We start from the raw sequence: 19,913 nt of genomic DNA, 5'->3' as shown, positions 1-19,913 counted from the left end.
CTGGCGAAACGTCAGGAACTACTAGAACATGGCCACAGAACCTGAAAAACCCACAAAAAGCCAACAGTAATTAGTGTTTAATTGCACCCAGAAGCCAAGCGCACTGATGCTGAGCTTTGCAGAAGAAGGTGGGCTCTTTGGCTGAGAATCTCCCTGAGAAAACCGCCCCATCCCCTTCTGACTCCATTTTGGTTTTTGCGTTAGCTTAATATGCAAAAGTGTCCGTAATCGCTCTGCTTTCCCCCGACTGCTCTGTTGAAACTTCCCATGGATAGAGCAGACCACAAACGAGCTCAGCATCTGGGCCGCCTAAGATGGCCACCTCCGTAACCACCGCAATGGCGCTTCCTATCTACGCAGGAAGTAAGGCCTCAGAACGACAGCATCATTCCGCAGTTTCACTGCAAACAGTCACAGAGTTAAGGCATGGGGTGGGAGCATAGGAGCCAAACCCAAAAGCAGACAGGTACTCTTGCAAAAAACAGGACGTCAGCCATGACGCCAAGAGGAAGTGCACGGCAGACATCGCAAAATGGAAACTCTTTGGTGCTTAAAGTAGTCAAATGTATCATTTGTGCAGCTTTACGGTGTCTATCAGTTGAGATGTCCTGAACGCTGAAAATAAGTAGACCTGCGCAGCGCCGATTGCCATCCCTGGCTCCGAAATCTACGTGAGGCGTCCAGTTCCTTGGGAAGACCAGTGTTCATCCAGTGTCACAATAGTTGTCATGACGGGCACCGATTTTGACGCATCGGGGAGCAAAACCAATGTATCATCAGTGTGCAGCTTTCTTGCCCACTGGGTCCGAGTTCAGGTCCCCCGTGGGAGAGGAGGCCTTTCCTCATCTGCCTCAGAACAAGGCTTTGGCGATCTTGCGGCCGGTGGCCTTGATCTTGGGGAAGGTGGCACTGATTTCCACCCGCCTCGGCGTAGGGCTCCTGGGAGCGGCTGGTGGTGTGGCTGTCCGTGGGAGCGCTTTCTCCCGCGGCTGCTTGGCTCGAAGCATGAAGTCCTGGCATGAGTTGTTCATGGCGTAAAAGACGTTGGCCGTTGGTGGGAAAGCCAGTTCTGCGGGTAAAAAGAAAGACAAGAAGGATCAAGAGGCCATCATCCCAGACTTTGCCAAGGCCTGACCCTCCGCCACGTTTCCCCTTTTACGGCTCTCTAATTCCTCTGCTGGACCCCCCATGGAAACCACCAAGGACCCACCGTATTATGCATAGAATATTACTACCAAATATTTTGTGTTAATATTATGTATGAAATATGATGTGTAAAATTGCCTTCTGGTTATGTGAACAAGGTGTCTACGAAACATCAATGAATTTTGTGTTTAGACTTGGGTCTCATCTCCAAGATATCTCATTACGGCTGCATCCACACTGCAGAAGTAACCCAGTTTGACACCACTTTAGTTGCCATGGCTCAGTGCTGTGAAATCATGGGAACTGTAGTTTGTTGGTGCTGCAACAAACTACAGTTCCCAGAATTCCATAGCATTAAGCCATGGCAGTTAAAGTGGGTCAAACCAGGTTACTTCTGCAGTGCAAATGCAGTCTATGTACATGTATGCAAATATAGATGTTCCAAAATCCAAAACACTACTCTGCGCATGCGTGACTAAATCAGGTTCTCAGTTTTATAGGGCTGGTTGTTGACCTTTAAAGCTATTTATGTTTTGGGATCTGCTGAAGCAGGGCTTCTCCCAGGCCTTAAGGTCAGCACCAAGAGTCGGCCGTTTCTCAGTCCCTGTCCATCCACCTGCCTCCGTCATTCCCCATCTTTCACCGGTCAGCTTCAACCGACTCTCCTAGGACATCATCACTTGGCTTCTCAATGTTCTTCTAAACTCATGGATCTCAAAGGAAATACCTTTTTGTGTTACTAATGGAGCTTAAATTTTATTCCCTGGACTTTACAACTCTTTGTCTCCCAGAAGCTCTGAATGGATAGCCTTCCATGCCATCTCAACCCAGAACAACAAGAGCTGCATCTTGACAAAATGTATGATCTAGTATGATTTTTAACCTCTTTAGCCTCATGAAGAAGTCTCCGGAGCCTGGAAAGTCTCCTCTAGTGGGGTTTACCAATGGGATTCAGACCTGGAGCTGTGTGGGAGCAGGGAAAGAGACAATGAGGCTATTTTGAATGCTGCGTCTAGTTCTCATGGAAACAAATACAGGATGTGCGGCTAGAAGAAGTGCATGTGCAAGAGATCTTGGGCTCTTAGTAGACCAGCAGTTGAACATATGACAACAATGTGATGCAGCAGCTAAAAAGGCCAATGCAATTCTAGGCTGCATCAATAGGAGTATAATGTCTAGATTGAGGGAAGTCACAGTGCCACTATATTCTGCTTTGGATGGCAAACCTCCTCTGAACTTATCTTGCCAAGAACACCCTATTATAGGTCCGCCTTAGGGTCGTCGTAAGTCAGAAATGACTTGAAGGCACACAATAACATTCATGCTTTGGTCAGACCTCGCCTGGAATATTGTGTCCAGTTCTGGGCACCACAATTCAAGGAAACTGGCTGGGTATCCCTCAGGAGTGCTTGAGTTGTGTATTCCTGCATGGCAGTACTAGATGACCCTTTAGGGATCTCTCCTTCCCACTTTATGGCTCTATGACACTTGCATCCTCCAGTGCAGATCTATGGTCAACATCTGCCAGACGTGGATCATAGAATCATGCTGGAGGACCTCCGAATGCCTAGAGAAGTGTCTCCTCTAGGAACTTCTAGGTTGTCTCAGCACAACTCTGTGGTCAACTTCTGGCAAAGTTACACTGGAGGACCTAGAGATTCCTAGAGAGAACATATTAATCAAGGCTGCAAATATTAAAATCTGAAAAGCCGCAAATGTGGAGAGCTGACCGTACTTTTGAAGCACTGCATCCATTAAAATCCATTGACTTTAAAGAAATATCCAAGAGGTGATGCAAGGCGCATTGTACCAAATGGGGTTCTCTGTCAAACGCCGCTCCCCAAATCCCCTCTGCAGACCCACAATGCCCACCTCGGCCGTCTGGGAGAAGCTGCACCAGTTCATACTGGGAGGCCAGGCTTCGATCCTGGTTGTGTTTCTCCAGCGCCTTCGCGATGGCAGCGGGGGCCTTGTCTTGGCTGGTGACCTACAAGGACAGGAGAGACGTCATTTGCTCTGGACAGAAACGTTGCACAGGTCTGTACATGTCCAAGTCATTTTTTCAATCAATCAGTCAATCAATGTAATCAGTTCAGGTCTGAAGCACTCCACTATGATGAAATATATGAATGTAGCATTCTGCAGGCTGACCTGATGATTTAAACTGTAAATTTTAAATGTGAATTGTTTTAGGATTTATTTTATTTCATTTTAATTTCTATGCCGCCTTTCTCCCAAGGCAGCTTACAAGATAAGCTTATTGCAGGATTAATATGCATATGTCTTGTCAGCTTTTGAATTGATACGTGTATAATAATAACAATAATAATCTGAATAATAATACCTCCTGGAGTTTACAGGCTCCCTATTCCTGGAAAAGGACCCAGGGATTGTATAGGTGTGTATATGTGCCTTTGTGCCCCCCATTGCTCCTCACCAGGATGCTCTTGTAGAGGGTCCCGTCCTGCAGCGCCATTCTCACGCGGATGATGCGGCACTCGGAGCCCGCGGACGACGCAGTGTTTGGGGCTGCAGGGTAGGCAGCCCCACAGGAGGCCGAGCGGCGGTGCCCCTTGATGAAGGTGCCCCCCTGGGGGGGCGGAGGGGCCAGGCCCCCGGGAGAAGTGGGCGCGGTGCTTTCGGACACAGTGTCCAAGGATGAGACGGAAGGCCACTTTGTGTGCTGGAAGGAAAGAGTAGCAAGAGTCAGTGAAGATGGGATAAGAAGGAGGGCAACCGAAAAGGGCTCTAGGTACCTCAAAGCCTGGAACCAACGTGACATAGTGGTCTGATGGCTCTGGAAACCAGAGATCCTTCAGCAAGTCATGCGCTCTCAGCCTCAGGGGAAGGCCATGGCAAGCCTCCTCTGAACAACCATGCCAAGAAACCCCCATGACAGCTTTGTCTAGGTTCACCTTAAGTCACAAATTACCTTTGCCATGGAGGAATACATAGGATCCTAGATTTGGAACAACAAGAACAACAAACAATCCCCTCCATCCCTGCTGGCCCCTCTATCTCTGGCTCACTGACTCACTCACCTGGGGAAGGCGGTCTTGTCCCTGACCGGAGCTTGACAGAGGCGGAAGGAGAAGGTCCGGAGGAGGGTTCGGGGAGCAGGGTTGGTCCCAGGGAACCAGGGTGCTCATGCTGAGGGAGGCAAGGAGGCTGCATGATCCCATCCAGAGAGAAAGAGGGAGACAGAGAAATCCCATTAGAGGGGGGCTCCTCCTTCCCCACCTGACCATAGGACCCCTTCCCATCCTTTTGCTTTCTGCCATGCAGGAATACATAGGATCCTAGAGTTGGAAGGGAACCCCCCCCCCCAGAACCATCCAGTCCAACCTTCTTAGTTGTAAGTATTTCCTGCCTTTCGGAGGATGGGGGTTGGATGGCCCCTTGGGGTCTTGCTTCCAACTCTAGGATGCCAAGTGTCTGGTAGGGAGAGGAAGAGGGGCCCGTAAGTCTGTCCACTCATGCACCCATCACCCCCAGACCCATCGTCCTCTCACTCGGTGCAGTGGGTGATAACCAGGGTGGGCTTCACGGGTTTGGCTGGGGTCCCTCCTTCTCCCAGAGGCTCAATGGCACAGGAAAGCTGGTAGCTGGGATAGACAAGAGAGAAAAAGGGGGAGCGTCAGTATCTAACACTAAATTATTATTGTTATTAGTATTATCATTGTTGTTATTATTTATATTCCGCTTTCCCCTCCAAAATTGGGACACAAAGTGACTTACAATCAAAACAGTACCATTGAAAACATACAAATTTGCACATGGAAACAGAATTAAACTACGGTAGCTTAATTTCAGATGTAACATATACTATATTATATTACATATATTATAGCATATATCATATTATATTACAACATAATATAATAATTATTATTCATATCACTTGTTTGCACCCCATTCGCCTACCATTGCAATCATTTTCTATTCCTTTATTTTGCACATCTCTCTTTTCTCTTTGTGGAGTCTCTCTTATTACCTGAAATGCTTGAGATGAGAAGTGTTATGGATTTCAGAATGGATTTTGGAATATTCGCTTTTGCTGCTTTGACTTTTGCAAACTTGATTGTTCATGGATTTGACTAAAATGTTCTCTCTAAGAATCTGCAGGTCCTCCAGTGCGACTCTAACCATACAGGTTCCTAGAGCATTTGTAGGTCCTTCATCACGATTCTCTGCTCAATTTCTCCAAGATGTTGACCATAGAGTTGTGCTGGAGGACTGAGAGATTACTAGAGAGAACTCTTTTTCTAAGCATTTGTAGGTCCTCCACTCTGAGTCTATGGTCAATTTATGCCAGATGTTGATCATAGAGTTGTGCTGGAGGACTGAGCGATTACTATCTGGGTACAATCTGGGTACTCATTTTAGCGACCTACTTGGAAGGATGCAAGCCTGAGTCAAGCTTGAGCCCTTTTGCTGGTATTGAACTCGCAACCTTATGGTTTTGAGTAAGTGGCTGCAGTACAGGCATTTAACCAATGCACCACCAGGGCTCCTAACAGTTTGTGGACATGGAAGTGTCAGAAAGCAAAGGGGTCGCTCTGCTGCAGCCGCTCCTTTAAAAGGGTTTGGCTTCTTGGAATATATCAGATTTTGCCATTCCACATTAGAGGGGCTCAAACTGTATATGAAACATAAATGAATTTCATGACTTGGGTCCCGTCTCCAAAATAGTGGAGACCCTCAGTCATTTGTGGGGCTGGGTTCCAGGACCCTCCGTGGAGACCAAAATCCATGGCCGTTCCTGTCCCATCCAATACAATTGGTAGTTAAATGGTGCCCCTTCTATGAAACAGCAAAATCACACTTCACTTTTGGAACTGGCAATGGTCCCTCCCCATCTGCTGGGGTTAGCGGTCAAGGACCCCCTGTGAAGTCCCAAAAATGCAAATAAAAAGTCCCACTGTTCTTTTCACCTGAGAAAACACCTCTCTAGGAGTCTCCAAGTCCTCCGGTGCAACTCTATGGTCAGCATCTGGCAGAAGTTGATCATAGAATCATTCTGGAGGACCTACACATGCCTAGAGAAGTGTTTTCTCTAGGAACTTCTAGGTTCTCTGTCAGTACAGCTCTAGGGTCAACTTCCAGCAGAGTTCTGCTGGAGGACCAAGAGATTCCTAGAGAGGACATATGGACTGAAAAAGCAAATAAAGGTCAAAAGCCGCAAATGTGGAGGACCAACTGTTTATATCTACAGTCGCCCCTCCGTTCTCAAGAACTTAAGGTCCGTGGTCTTGAATATTCACAGAGAGGCGACCTCCATTATTTTCAATGGGGCGCACCCCCACAGCACACACTCTGCACACACTCGCAGGCACGCACCCCATTGAAGCCTATGGGGCTTGAGTAGCTAATATCCTTGGAGTGTAGTGGAGTCTCCTTCCCTGGAGGTCTTTAAGCAGAGGCTGGATGGCCATCTGTCAGGGATGCTTTGATTTGGATTTCCTGCATGGCAGAAGGGGGTTGGACTGGATGGCCCTTGTGGTCTCTTCCAACTCTATGTTTCTATGGTTTCTGGAACAGATCCCTCGCAAAAACAGCAGGCCGATTGTATATGCACATATGTGTGCATGCGTGCGTGTGTATACACACACACACACACACACACAGTTGCCCCTCCTTTTTCGTGAGGATCCAGAGCTCCTCACAAAAGCAGAATTTCACCTACATGCAAGCCCCATTGGCTTGAATATAGGCACAGACATGCACCCCATTCATTCACCCTCCATTCGTCCCTCCATTTGCTTAAGCGAGGGACGCGAATCCAAAGACCGCAAGAATGGAGGGTGGACTGTATAATTTTATTTTTGCAAGGTGTGGGTGCTTGAATCCATGGATAAAGACTCTGTGGATATGGAGGGCCAACCGTATCTCAGTAGATAAATGCAAATACAGTATTCCAAAAACCTACAAAATCTGAAATCCAAAGCATTTCTGGTCCCAAGCCTTTCAGATAACAGGATGGCCTCAACTGGTCAAACTGGTTTTGAAAGTCCGAAGGGTGCAACCCTGTGTGCCTTTTGGCATAAAACCCACCCCTCTGCCCACCTTTGGGTCTCGCTGAGGCTGGGCAGGCGCCGGAACCAGCCGCGGAGCACCGGGTCTGGGTTCAAGGCGTAGTTGCGGCAGTTGGCTTGCAGGAGGCGCAGCTGGGTCAGGATCTCAAACTCCTGGGAGAAGAAGAGAAGAGAGGAAGGCATTAATCCACATCGCATTCCCGTCGCATCGCTTGCACCCTCCTTGGGTAACAAACATGTCCTCCATTTCCGCCTTGGGTCTAGGAGGAATTCCAAAACGTCATCTGCATAGAGGATGACCAAGAAGGCCATTGACTAACACATTTGCTGTTCCCCTTTGAGACATTTGTCTCCTTGGCAGTCTGTGCTCACAGCAAATAAAGGCAATAGGATGGAGCCTTCTCAGGTCCTCCTTTTTTCCCCAGGAGCTGCAGCATACAAAATTCGCACCCAGAGCTCAGGGTGAGCATTTGTTTCTCGGACAGAAAAAAGGACAACGAATGCGCTGGGTAATGAGCTGCTGGAAGTCACAGGGCAGCCATTCAAAGAGTTTTCAGCGCAGACTAAAAGAAAACTTAATCAAAATGCAATTTTAGATGGCACATAACACCATATATTTTAGCTAAAATGAATAAAAATGCAAACAATAAACGTTGGAAATGTAGAGTTTGGAACCAATGGTACCATTGTTGGTGGGGTTGTAAAAAAGCAAAAATGTATTGGTCATTGATACATACGAAGATTATTAACATTAACGAACAAGCAAATCCTAAAATGTATCTTCTAAACATGATTGAGGACGAACAAATAGAAATAAAGTACGGTAAATTGCTTTTTTACATGATAAATGCAGCAAGAATACTTTATGCTGCTCTACCAGATATAGATAAATGGATTAGGAAACTATATGACTTTCTAGATATTGATCAATTGTCTGGCTTGATTAAGAAAAAAATCATTGGAAGGATTTTTTTAAAATTGGGAAGCCTTGATTGAATTTTTAAAGGAAGAAAAGGGTTACTTTGTGAGTATTGCTTGTGGTTAATACTTAGGATAATAACTGACATGTGTAAAATACATGTGTAAATACTGCCTCGTTTGATGGTTTAAGAAGGTAATGAGCAAGATATTAGAAATACTGTCATCTTAATTGTAATTCTATCATTGAGCGCGTGTCGAAATATATATGTTTTTGTGAAGGTGAAAAACAATTATATATATAAAGAAAGAGTTCTCAGGACAAGCAACAAAGGAAAGGGATAATTCAAATGTAGATCCAGTCAAGGGTTTGTGATTAGCAAAGTACAATTTTAAACACTATTTTCATTTTATCTATTTTAAATTAATATACTGCAAACCAGCAACACTTCTTAATGGAGGTAAGTTCATCAGAAAAATAGGGTTGAGGACATAATATGTAAGACAGCTGTACATAAGCCAGAAGGAATGAAATTTATGTTTCTGTATCGTGTTTTTCGCTTTTATTTGGCAATGTCTAGGAGGTTATTGCTGTTATTATTGCTTAGATCCTGCCTTTCTCCCAAAACTGGAACTGGTTTTGAGTATTATTATTATTATATTAATTTGATTCTTGCTTTTCTCTCAGAATTGGGGCTCACAGCGGCTTAACAGTCTAAAAACATAATACAATTAAAAACTTACAAAAGCGACAATTAAAATGGAATTAAACAATTACAATATTTTAAAAGATCATTTGTTCAAAATGGAAACATGGAATAGAAACATAAAACAGAAATAACAGAGCGGTGCACAAACCAGAGGAAATACATCTATGTTTACGTGAGTGTTTTCAGCTTTTATCTGGCAAGGGGTCCTACATTTTTCATCAGTGTCCTACATTTCACGCACAGTTTCAGTTAGCCTCATACATACCTTTCGGTGCTTCTCGAAGTTAATGTACCCGTTCTGAAATAAAGGGAGAGAGATGGATTTAGTGCAAGGCGCGCATAGATACTGCAAGAAAATAAACTCTCTTTTGCAACTCCCTGCCTTCCCAGAGGAAAGGAGAAGCTACTTCACCCACAAAATAATGCAATGAAACATTAAACCCCAATGTTTAAAGAATGTGAAATCAAGGATGTTTAATTGTCTCTTAGGAGGAGTTACAATTGGCCCTCCGCATTTGCCGCTTTGACTTTTCTGGGTTTTATTATTTGCGGACTGAATTAATACATTCTCCCTAGGAATCTCCAGGTCCTCCAGTGCAATTCTGTCAATCGTTTACCATAGAGTTATGCTGGAGGACCTAGAAGTTCCTAGAAAAAAACCTCTCTAGGCATTTGTAGGTCCTCCAGCTTGATTCTATGGTCAAGCTCTGGCAGATATTGGCCATAGAGCTATCCTGGAGGACCTGGAGATTCCTAGAGAGGTGTCTTCTCACATAAAAAGAATATTGTTTTTTCATTATTATTTGTGGTTTTCCCACTTTAAAGCAGGTCCTTCACCCCAACCCCAACCCTAACAATAACCCTAACCCCAACAGATAGGGAGGGACCACTGTATTTTAATCGTGACTTTATTCTTGACTGGAGACTCGGTTTTCCAGGCTGCCCTTAGAAAAAATTAAGCAAACTCACAAGTATAGAGAAGCAAATGGTGCTCCTATATATATATATATATATATATATATATATGTATGTGGGGCAAATCATAGGGGTCACCGATCTTCATAGACCCCCCTTTGGGGTCTGGCAGGCTTGTGCCACCTGCAACCAGTTGAATTTCCGCCTGCAGCGGGTGCTGGGTGAGGATCAAACAGGGCACACAGTTGTGTGTATGGGGTCCGTGTTAATGGGTTTTAGGGTCATGCATCTCCATGCACCCCTCTGGTTGGGGGGGGGGGTGTTTCAGCCCTTCCTCTTGCTCACCTTCAGCCGGTTTCGTGTTGCTGCATCCAACATCACCAAGTCCTTCAGGAAAGTGCCCAGGTAGGGGACCACCCCCTGAGTATTTGGGGAGAATGGGGAAAGGAAGACAGAGATTAAGAAATGATGAAACTCCCCATCTGGGTCCAGCCTTAAACCCTGCCCCCTCCATAAATTATTGCAATATCCATCCAGACATATTTTTGTCCAGCAGCAAAATAAAGCATGCACAGAAGGAAATTGGATTTCTTGCATTTGGCAACAGGGCCATGGGTGCAAAGCAAGGGGGTTTCTTAAAACAAACCGATAAGAAAAAAAGAGTAGCAGGGCACGAAAAGGACTGCCGCTGCCCAAAGGATGATGGGGTTTCTTAGCAAGATTTGCTCAGGGGCCCATTTGCAAATTTTAAAAAATCATCTGGATCATCTCCTGCAAGAAGAGATTAGTCTTCAATGCTGTTTTGAATCCAGAGGGCATAATTCAGTGGTTGAATCTCTCCTGGCAGGTCATTCCACAATTTGGGGGTGGCTAAAGAGAAACCCAGTATACTCCCCCCCACCATTTCCAAATTCAACAGGTCTAAGCCAGCCCAGGTCCAACACTCCAATATTTGGGACTCTAACACCCATCATCCCTGGCCAGCAAGCCTAAGGACAGGGGATGGTGGGAGCTGTAGTCAAAACCATCCACTGGTTGTCCCAGGACTAGTCGTCTCTCCAGAGCGCTTACTGTTGGTCGCTGCTCTAGGGACCGCCGTTGATGCCTCCGCGTGGCAAGATCCGCACCGAATCCTCTGGGCGCCCCTTCCTTTCCAAGGGTCCGGAAGATAGAGATGAGGGGAAAGAGAGAGGGCAATCCTATTAAACATGGCAGGAGACAGGCTTTGCAAAACTGGACCTGCCACTTCATCTCCATTCACCGAGATCAGTTTCCTTTGGCTTTGTGCACTAATGACCATCGTTAAAACTGGACCTGCAACTTCATCTCTATACACAAAGCATTTGTAATTTGAGTTGATCTCCTCACATACCAATGGCATATATATCTGTACCTGGCTTTCACTCCACCAAATGCATCTGAGGAAGTAGACTGATGTCTAGGAAAGCTCCTGGGGCAATTTCTTTCTTTCACTTCATCTCAACGGGGCAACAAGTCTCCTCTACATGGCCCTGAATTTAATTTGTTTTGCTTTTTTTCTTTATAAATATATTCATTTGTTGCATTATGCACCTGCACATTGCCTCTGCTTTATGAATCATAGAATAGAATCATAGAACTGACTTCGCCTCTTGCACTTTGAACTAGTTTGCAGCCTTTGGGGACAAAAGGGAGAAAGCGGGGGGTGAAGGAAAGAGGAAACCGAGGCAGTTTAAAAGCAGGTGCAAAAATAATCGGGACTGTCCCTGACAAATTGGGGCAGCTGGAGGGTTTGCAATGAAAGTAAGCTGGGGACGAAGGTGGAGTAGAAGGGAGAAACCAGGACCTTTTAAAAGCAGCTGAGAAAGTGGGATGGCAGAGGATTGACTGGGACTCTCCCAGCCAAATCTAGACAGTTGGGTGGGAGAGTTCAAGGCAAGGCAGTGTCGGTTTTGGTGCAAGTAATCAGACCATCACAACTTTGGAAGGAAAGGGCCGAGTCCATCTGGGTCGCTGTGTACCTGGAAGAGGAGCCGCCGGCTCTGGCTGTAGTTGTCCTCCTCGGAGCAGATGGCGCTGAGCTCCTCGTAGCAGCGGAGGCAGTCCCTGCGGAGGAAAATTGGGGATATAAGGAGGGAATTTGGAGATATAAGGAGGGGAGAGAAGGCAAGAGAAGAAGCCACATCAGGCTACAGCAAACCCAAAAGAGCTTCCCAGCCCCAAGAGAGAAAAGGGCCACATTTGCACTTTGGACTCAGTTTTGTAGCAATGGAAGGATGCTGAGGACAAAGGAGGCAAGCAACTGGGACATTTTGAAAGCATCTGAGAAAGTGTGAAGGCAGAGGATCAATCAGGACGGTCCCTGGAAATTCAGAATATTTGGAGGGTATGCAATGCAAATAAGCTGAGGACAAAGGAGGAAAGCAGGAGAAACCGGGACATTGTACAAGCAGCTGAGAAAATGGGATGGCAAAGGATTAATGGGGACTATTTCTGCCAAATTGAGGCCACTGGAGGTTATGGAAACCCTAACCTTGTTGCAAAATTAAATGCAGTTTAATCCCCAGGAGACCAAGGGGACCACCCTGAGGAGGGTATTGTAACTGGTATAAAGAAGGAGATACCAATGTCTTTGCAGACTCCTTTGCAATTTCCTTGCAACCTCCACACATGATTCCTGGATCTGTGCCTGCCCTTTGCAAGGAAGTATGCGGTTTGGGGTGAAGGATCCCCATGAACGTCGAAAAATCACAAACAAAAAATCCCACTATCCTTTATAGGAATCTGCAGGTCCTCTAGTGTAACTCTGTGGTCAACATCTGTCAGAATTTGACCACAGAATCAGGCTGAAGGACCTGTCAATGCAAAGAGAGGTGTTTTCTCTAGGAATTTCTAGGTTCCCAGCACAACTCTATGGACAACTTCTGGCAGAGTTGCGCTGGAGGACCCAGAGATTCCCAGAGAGGACATATGAATCAAAACCGCAAATAACCAAATCTGTAAAAGTCAAAGCCGCAAATGTGGGGGGAACTGTATTTGAAAATAACAAATCATGACAACTTCATACAGTCTAGACAAATCTGGAAATGCTATCTGTGCCACTTGTGGCCACCATTTTGCTGACTGCGCAGGGAAAGATTTGAAGGGGATATAAACTGATACATCTTTGGCTGGCTTTCAGCTCAGTCTGCCATTTTGGGGGGTAAAAATTACCCAAAAATATGTGCAAAATTTTAATTTTTTGAAAGGGTTGGGGGCTTCCAGGGGCTGCAGAACGGGGGTCTGGTGCGTTGCCCACCCCGGGTCACGACGGAGGGGTTTCCCAACCTGGAGGTCTCCTCCCAGGTCCTCTTGAGGCGGTGCAAAGGCGTGGAATGGAGGGCCGAGACCACGGCGTACAGCGAGGAGAAGTTCCGGAGGAAGAAGCATTCCTGGGGAGGAAGATCGGGGAGACCCCCCCAAAAAAGTTAATTCACTCATTTACATCCGAAGAGCTCACAGCGGTGCAAGATAAATCAATTTAAGACAACAAATCACCATAACTTTAAAAGGCTAAAAACGCAGCCAGTATGGTATAGTGGTTTTTGTGTTGGAGTATGGCTCTAGGGAACAGGGTTCGAATCCTGAATTGGCCATGATGGAAACCCAGTGGGTGACTCTGGGCAAGTCCCACTCTCTCAGCCTCACAGGGAGGCAATGGAAAACCTCCTCCGAACAAATCTTGCCAAGAAAACCCAGGGTTGGTTCGCCTTGGGGCCGCCATAAGTCGGAAACGACTCGAAGGCACACAAACAAAAGGCAACAAAAATGTATCTGCCTCTTGCTTTAAAGCAAATGGTTTTAAACCAGCTAAAACGATGGAGAATAATATAAAGTACGGTCATCCCTCCGCATCTGCGGCTTTGACTATTTGCAGATTTGATTACTATGTTCTCTCTAGCGATTTTTAGGTCCTCCAGCGCAACTCTTCCAGAAGGTGACCATAGAGTTGTGCTGGAGGACCTAGAGGTTCCTAGAGAGAACACCTCTCTAGGGATTTTTAAGTCCTCCAGTATAATTCAATTATGATTATTAGTATTATGTTTATATCCCGCCTTCCTCACAGTATAGGGAGGCAGTTTCTATGGTCAGCTTCTGCCAGATGTTGACCATAGAGTTGCATTGTTGCATAGAGATTCCTAGAGAGAACACTTCTACAGAGATTTGTAGCTTGATTCTATTATTTATTTCCTGCCTTATTCCTGGAATGGGAACTCAAGGCGGATTCTATGGTCAGAGGTTGACCACAGAGTTGCACTGGAGGACATAAGAGATTCCTAGAGAAGTTAATAGGTAGGTAGGTAGGTAGGTAGGTAGGTAGATAGATAGATAGAGGCAATTTATTTGTGTTTTTTCCAAGACAAACCTATCCTAGGGTTTTCTTGGCAAGATTGGCTCCGAAGAGCCTGGCCATTCCTTCCCTCTGAGGCCGGCTTGCCAGAAGTCATCCAGTTGTGTTTCCATAGCCAAGCAAGGATTCGAATCTGGGTCTCTGCAGTCATTGTCCAATGCCCAAACCACTATGCTATGCTGGCTGTAGTAGAAGAGAAGCTATTTAAAGACACCTGCCTGGGTTGCAAAACCAGCTGTAATCCAAGCCAGGCGCCCAATTTGTTGGGGGTGGCACCTAGTTGCCCATAGGGACCCCAGTAAAAAAACAGCTGCAACAAAGCAGTGCTAACTCCTCCTTTGCCTTTAAGCCTGGTTGCCTCTTTATTTTAGAGGCCAGGAAAAACCCAGCCAAGGGCCTGGTCCCGAAAAGGGTGCAAAATTAGCCTAAATCAGTCATTTTAATTAATTTTAACTTGTATTTTATAATAATAAATAATAATAAAATTTTTATTTGTATACCGCCCTTCCAAAGATCAGGGCGGTGAACAACACAATAAAATCAATACATCAAGATATACATATTAAAACAAATTAAAAACCCATCAGCCAACCAACTTGCCAACAAAAGAGGGAGGAAGGCGAACTGGAGCTTCATTCGGGGAATGCAGCTTGAAATAAGAAGGTTTTTAAATCCCTTCTAAACTGAGCCAGGGAGGTGGCCGAGCGGAGCTCTATGGGCAGCGTGTTCCAAAGGGCCGGGGCAGCGATGGAATACGTCCTCCTCGTTGTGGAGGTAAGTCTGGCCCCTGGAACCCTAAGTAATTGCTGCCCAGGCGTTCTGAGGGTGCGGGGCGGAATGTATGGGGAGAGGCGGTCCTTCAGGTATCCTGGGCCCAAGCCATGTAGGGCTTTATAGGTAATCACCAACACCTTATACTGTGCCCAGAAGCGGATAGGCAGCCAATGCAGGTCTCTTAGCACAGGTGTAATATGGCTGGCCCTGGAGGTACCAGTGACCAGTCTGGCTGCCATATTCTGTACCAACTGTAGCTTCCGGGTAAGGCATAAGGGTTGCCCCATGTAGAGCACATTGCAGAAATCCAATCTAGAGGTTACCAGAGCATGTACCACCGTTTCAAGGTCCCTCTGGGCCAGGTATGGGCGCAGCTGGCGAATAAGCCAAAGCTGATAACAGGTGCTCTTGACCGTCGCACTCACCTGAGATGTAATGGCCTTGTTATGCTGGTTTTAAGGTAGGGTAATAAGGGGATAATGTAACTTTTAGTTATGTATGTATTATGTATTTTATTTGCAATGAAATAAAAATAAAAAGTTAAAAACAGCTCTAATAAATGGCTTCTGACTACGCCTTTGCTTTTAGGTTTTGTTGCCGCATCTCACTTAACTCTTCTGTGCGCATCAATTGCTTTGGCGATTCCAATTTTCGTTCTGACGGATCCTTGAATCATCATAGGAGGAGATCCACCCGGCCGCCCGCGCAGGACTCACCTCCGCCACCTGGATCCACTTCTCCAGGAGCCGCGCACGCTGGGCAGCCCTGAGCCCCGTGTCCCCCAGGCAGGAGAAGACCACCGCTCTGGCCACCAGGTTGAACTGGGCCACCGTGGCCCGGACCGTGGGGCAGGCCCCTTCGTGGCCCTTCTTGTCCCGCTGAGACCACAAGGAGCCCAGGCACTCGTGGGGCACCAGCCGCAGGAAGAGGTCCTGGGGGCAAAGAGGAGAAACATCCATAAACTGGACTGCAACGCCTGCGCTACGGTGCACTAACTGCGCCTTCCTGCAGGGAAACAAGAGGGTGGCCTGCATGGCCAAAAATTAGGCTGAGGGAGAGCAACAACAACAACAAGCTCATGAGTGAAGTGCTGTAATGCCCCACAAACATATCATTAGAGGGTCTCCTCCCTGGACCCCGGAAAGTAGGGCAACAAGGACAATGCGTTGGATCCAGTCAAGCAAAGCAAAGGCTCGCCGGAGCAAAGGGGCTTTTAAAGCCCCATCGGAGGGGAAGAAGTTTATTTTTTTGGTTGCAGGCGGAGAGCATCCGAACCCAAAATTAAAACAAATCACAGAGCCCTGGCTTGCATGCAAAGCTCCCTTTGCAGCATTTGGAAACAGGTAAACACGCAGAACAAGGGAACGGATCTTAAATAAAAATGTTTTCAATAAAACACGCCCCCAAGGGAGGATTGCAAAAAGCAGGATATGAAAAGGCTCATCTTAGCCGGTATATCCAGGACTGCTTTTCTTCACTTGATTGGAATTAGAAAAATGCAACACACACACACACACACACACACACACACACACATATATATATACACACACAGTTGCCCTTCCTTATCCATGGACTTTTTTTTATTCACCAATTCAAGCATCCAAGGCTTGAAAATATTGAAAAGTATAAATTCCAAATAGTAAACCTTAATTAACCATTTTATATTAGGGATACCATTTTGCTCTGCCATTCTATTTAATGGGACTTGAGTATCCATGGATTTTGGTATCCACAGGGGATCCTGGAACCAAACCTCAGCGGATAACAAGGGCCCAGTGTATGTACATATATACTCATCCCTCCATATTTGCTGCTTTGATATTTGTGGATTTGATTATTCACAGATTTGATTAATATGTTCTCTCTAGAAATCTCTAGGCCCCAGTGCAACTCTATGGGCCAACTTAAACTAAAGTTGCACAGAAAGACCTGAGATTATCCTAGAGCGAGCTCTCTGCTAGGCTTGGTAACATTCCATGGGTGGTGTCTGTCAGACCACAGAGTTGCCCTGGAGGCCCTAGAGATCCTAGGAGGGTGTCCTCTCAGGTACGGGGTGTTATTTTGTTATTTTGTTGTGCCCCTAACCCAGCAAATATGGAGGGACAAGTGTATATATGCAAAAATGAAAAAAACAATAATAATAGAAGGCAAGAGAAGCAAATGAGAACAACACGGATTTATCTGAATGGAGAGCTTCGGCTGCGGACCCATTTTTAGGGAATACGGGATATATCTGTCCAGACAGGAAGTACCAAGATGTATTGATTTATTTCGAGCCAAATAACCTCTTAGATATAGCCTTCGGAGCATCGTTTGAGATTTTCTCCAGATCACTTATCTATAAATTAAAATTTGCAAGATAGAGGTTGCAAATACTGGAGTTTGGGCACCCTTTTAAGTGCTGCAGCCTCCTCTTATGAAATCCTGGGATTTGTAGTTTGCAAGGTCTTTAGCCCTTCACTGCCAAAGAGAGATGGCATCTCACCAAACACAAATCTCAGGATTCTGTAAGATGGGGCCAGGCAGTTAAAGCGCAGAAACGCATTTGACATGCGTCCCCCCCCGTGGCACTCACAGCTCAGGGGCGGTCAAGTGGGCGCACCACGCCTCCGCCTGAAGCCCCGGACTAGTGGGGGTCAGGGTCCCGCCAGTCCTCGCCGCCTCCGTGGCACCTCCGTGCATCCTCCGTGGCCCTTTAGGGGGCCCGCCCTGTGTTCCAAAGGCCAGGAGGGGGGTCTTCTCAGGGTCGGAGCCCCTTCCAAGGGCCCAACGCATCCGATACACAACAGCCGCTCTTGCAAGGCAGGCTCCGCCAGCAAGTCTTTGGGAAAGCCATCCAGCAGAGCAAAGCAGGGACCTCAGGGAGCTGCAGTCAAAGGGATATGGGAAGTGTCAGCGGGAAAACCAAGGCTCCCAAATACCGGGGAAAGTACTTCTGCAAAGCCTGCCTACATCCCACACCCAGAGACCGAAGAGGAACCCAGAACAAGGAATAAAAACAATTATTACTTGTATTATTAATTCATCATCATCATCATCATATTGATTAAAAATTATTATTATTATTATTATTATTAGCAGTAGTGCATCCATCCCCCACATTCATGGTTGTTAGGGCACAAGACCCCAGATATAGGAAAACTGCAAAAAAAAAAAGGTATGGTTTTAACCAAACAGATACCTCTCTAGGAATCTGTAGGTCTTCTAGTGCAACTCTGTGGTCACACCGACAGACCTGACCATAGAGTTGCACTGGAGGAGCTACAAAGGCCTAGTAGAGTACTCTCTCTAGGAATCTCTAGTCCTCCAGGGCAACTCTTGGTCAACGTCTGACAGACACTGACCATAGAGTTGCACGGGAGAGCACAAAGCCTAGTAGAGTACTCTCTCTAGAATCTCTGGTCCTCCAGGGCAACTCTGTGGCAACGTCGACAGACACTGGCCATAGACTGCGCTGGAGGAGCTACAAAGGCCTAGTAGAGTACTCTCTCTAGGAATCTCTGGGTCCTCCTCCGGGCAACTCTGTGGTCAACGTCGAACGACACTGGCCATAGGACTGCGCTGGAGGAGCTACAAGGCTAGTAGAGTATCTCTCTAGGATCTCTAGGTCTCCGGCAACTCTGGTGGTCACGTCTGACAGACACTGACCATGAGTTGCACTGGAGGAGCTACAAGGCCTAGAGTAGCTCTCTAGGAATCTCTGGGTCCTCCAGGCAACTCTGTGTCAACGTCCGACAGACACTGGCCATAGGCTGCGCTGGAGGACTACAAAGGCCTAGTGAGTACCTTGTCTAGGAATCTCTAGGTCCTCCAGGTGACTCTTGGTCAACGTCGAAGACACTGACCAAAACTGCGCTGGAGGAGCTACAAAGCCTAGTAGAGTGTTTCTCTCTAGGAATCTCTAGGTCTCCAGGGCAACTCTGTGGTCACGTCCGACAGACACGGCCATAGGACGCGCTGGAGGGCTACAAGGCCTAGTAGAGTATCTCTCTAGAATCTCTGGGTCCCAGGGCAACTCGTGGTAACGTCGACAGACACTGGCCATAGGACTGCGTGGAGGACTACAAAGGCCTAGTAGAGTGTCTCTCTAGGATCTCTAGGTCTTCGCGCAACATTTATTAGAGTGCACGGAATGTCTCTCTAGGAATCTGTAGGTCCTCCAGTGCAGCTTGTGTTAAAGTTGATATTAAATTCATTCCCCCAAAAGACGGAATTCAACATATATATCAAAAAGAAAATGTAAAATTAAATATGTTAAATTAAATTAATTAAAAACAGAAATTTATTAATCACAATTAAATTATACATTATTATAAATTTATGTCTAAATATATATTTTATTTTGTTTGTTTGTTTGTTTGTTTATATAAATTATTCAATCCACAAGAGCACAATAAAAAACATAAAATAAAATAAGATATAGTATTAAATTATTCTATTATGATTAAATATATTAACTATTATAAATTATTAATTATATCCTCCCAAGGGCAGAAATCTAACACATATAAGTTATATAACCAAAGATGAAAATATAAAATTAAAGGATTATTCATATTAAATTAATTAAATATAATATTTATTATATCAATTAATTATAAATTATTAAATTACAGCTTAATATATTGTTTTGTTTGTTTAATATATTATTCATCTCCACCAATGACAGATTATCAACAATATATATAAAATTACCATAAATTAACATCCTATATTACAATTAATTATTAAAGAGAATTCATTTGTATGTGAGTGTAGTTTTCCCAAGGTTTCGTTCTTGCATTACTGGACTGAAAAACCCCAGATCACGCCTTTCGTTCCGGAAATTGGCCGGACTGGATGGGTTTGGATGACAGGGAAGCCTGGGACAAGTTAACGGTGCCTCTGAGCATGCAAGTGTGCACTAGGCTTTAAAAAACTTTCATTTAGCAAAAATGAGCCATTCCTGGGGAATGGAGACGCTTACAAAGTCTAAAGAAATGAGGGATTGGGTTTTTGGAGGGGTCCCCGGGGGTCGCGCCCTGCACACGCGGCCGCACTCCG

At 45.7% G+C, this 19,913-nt stretch overlaps 2 protein-coding genes across 3 annotated transcripts in view; both read right to left on the bottom strand.

The window, feature by feature from the left end:
• Positions 1 to 6: 6 nt before the first annotated feature.
• Positions 7 to 15,916, bottom strand: RGL2 (ral guanine nucleotide dissociation stimulator like 2). 2 transcript variants are annotated; one of them, XM_042454360.1, is made up of 13 exons: positions 15,584 to 15,916; positions 13,031 to 13,134; positions 11,725 to 11,809; positions 10,796 to 10,873; positions 10,070 to 10,144; positions 9,075 to 9,107; positions 7,213 to 7,334; positions 4,659 to 4,751; positions 4,188 to 4,314; positions 3,584 to 3,829; positions 3,019 to 3,133; positions 2,030 to 2,109; positions 935 to 1,069 (listed from the first exon to the last, which is right to left on the bottom strand). In XM_042454360.1, exons 1-12 carry the CDS (start codon positions 15,899 to 15,901, stop codon positions 2,075 to 2,077), a joined length of 1,431 nt encoding a protein of 476 aa, XP_042310294.1. In that variant the 5' UTR covers positions 15,902 to 15,916; the 3' UTR covers positions 935 to 1,069; positions 2,030 to 2,074. The 2 variants fall into 2 exon arrangements, with proteins under 2 accessions (XP_042310292.1, XP_042310294.1); XM_042454358.1 differs by lacking the exon at positions 2,030 to 2,109 and having other exon boundaries at positions 7 to 1,069.
• Positions 15,917 to 17,441: 1,525 nt separating this feature from the next.
• LOC121922623 (ral guanine nucleotide dissociation stimulator-like 2) overlaps positions 17,442 to 19,913 on the bottom strand; it is a 12,253-nt gene continuing 9,781 nt past the window's right edge. The window contains exon 6 of the mRNA XM_042452249.1: positions 17,442 to 17,736. Within this exon, the coding sequence (XP_042308183.1) occupies positions 17,442 to 17,736 (295 nt within the window). The remainder of the gene's footprint in view (positions 17,737 to 19,913) is intronic.

This window comes from Sceloporus undulatus, chromosome 2 (assembly GCF_019175285.1).
Source record: "Sceloporus undulatus isolate JIND9_A2432 ecotype Alabama chromosome 2, SceUnd_v1.1, whole genome shotgun sequence".
In the NCBI taxonomy this organism is placed as follows: domain Eukaryota; kingdom Metazoa; phylum Chordata; class Lepidosauria; order Squamata; family Phrynosomatidae; genus Sceloporus; species Sceloporus undulatus.
This window is presented reverse-complemented; position numbering and strand designations above follow the sequence as displayed.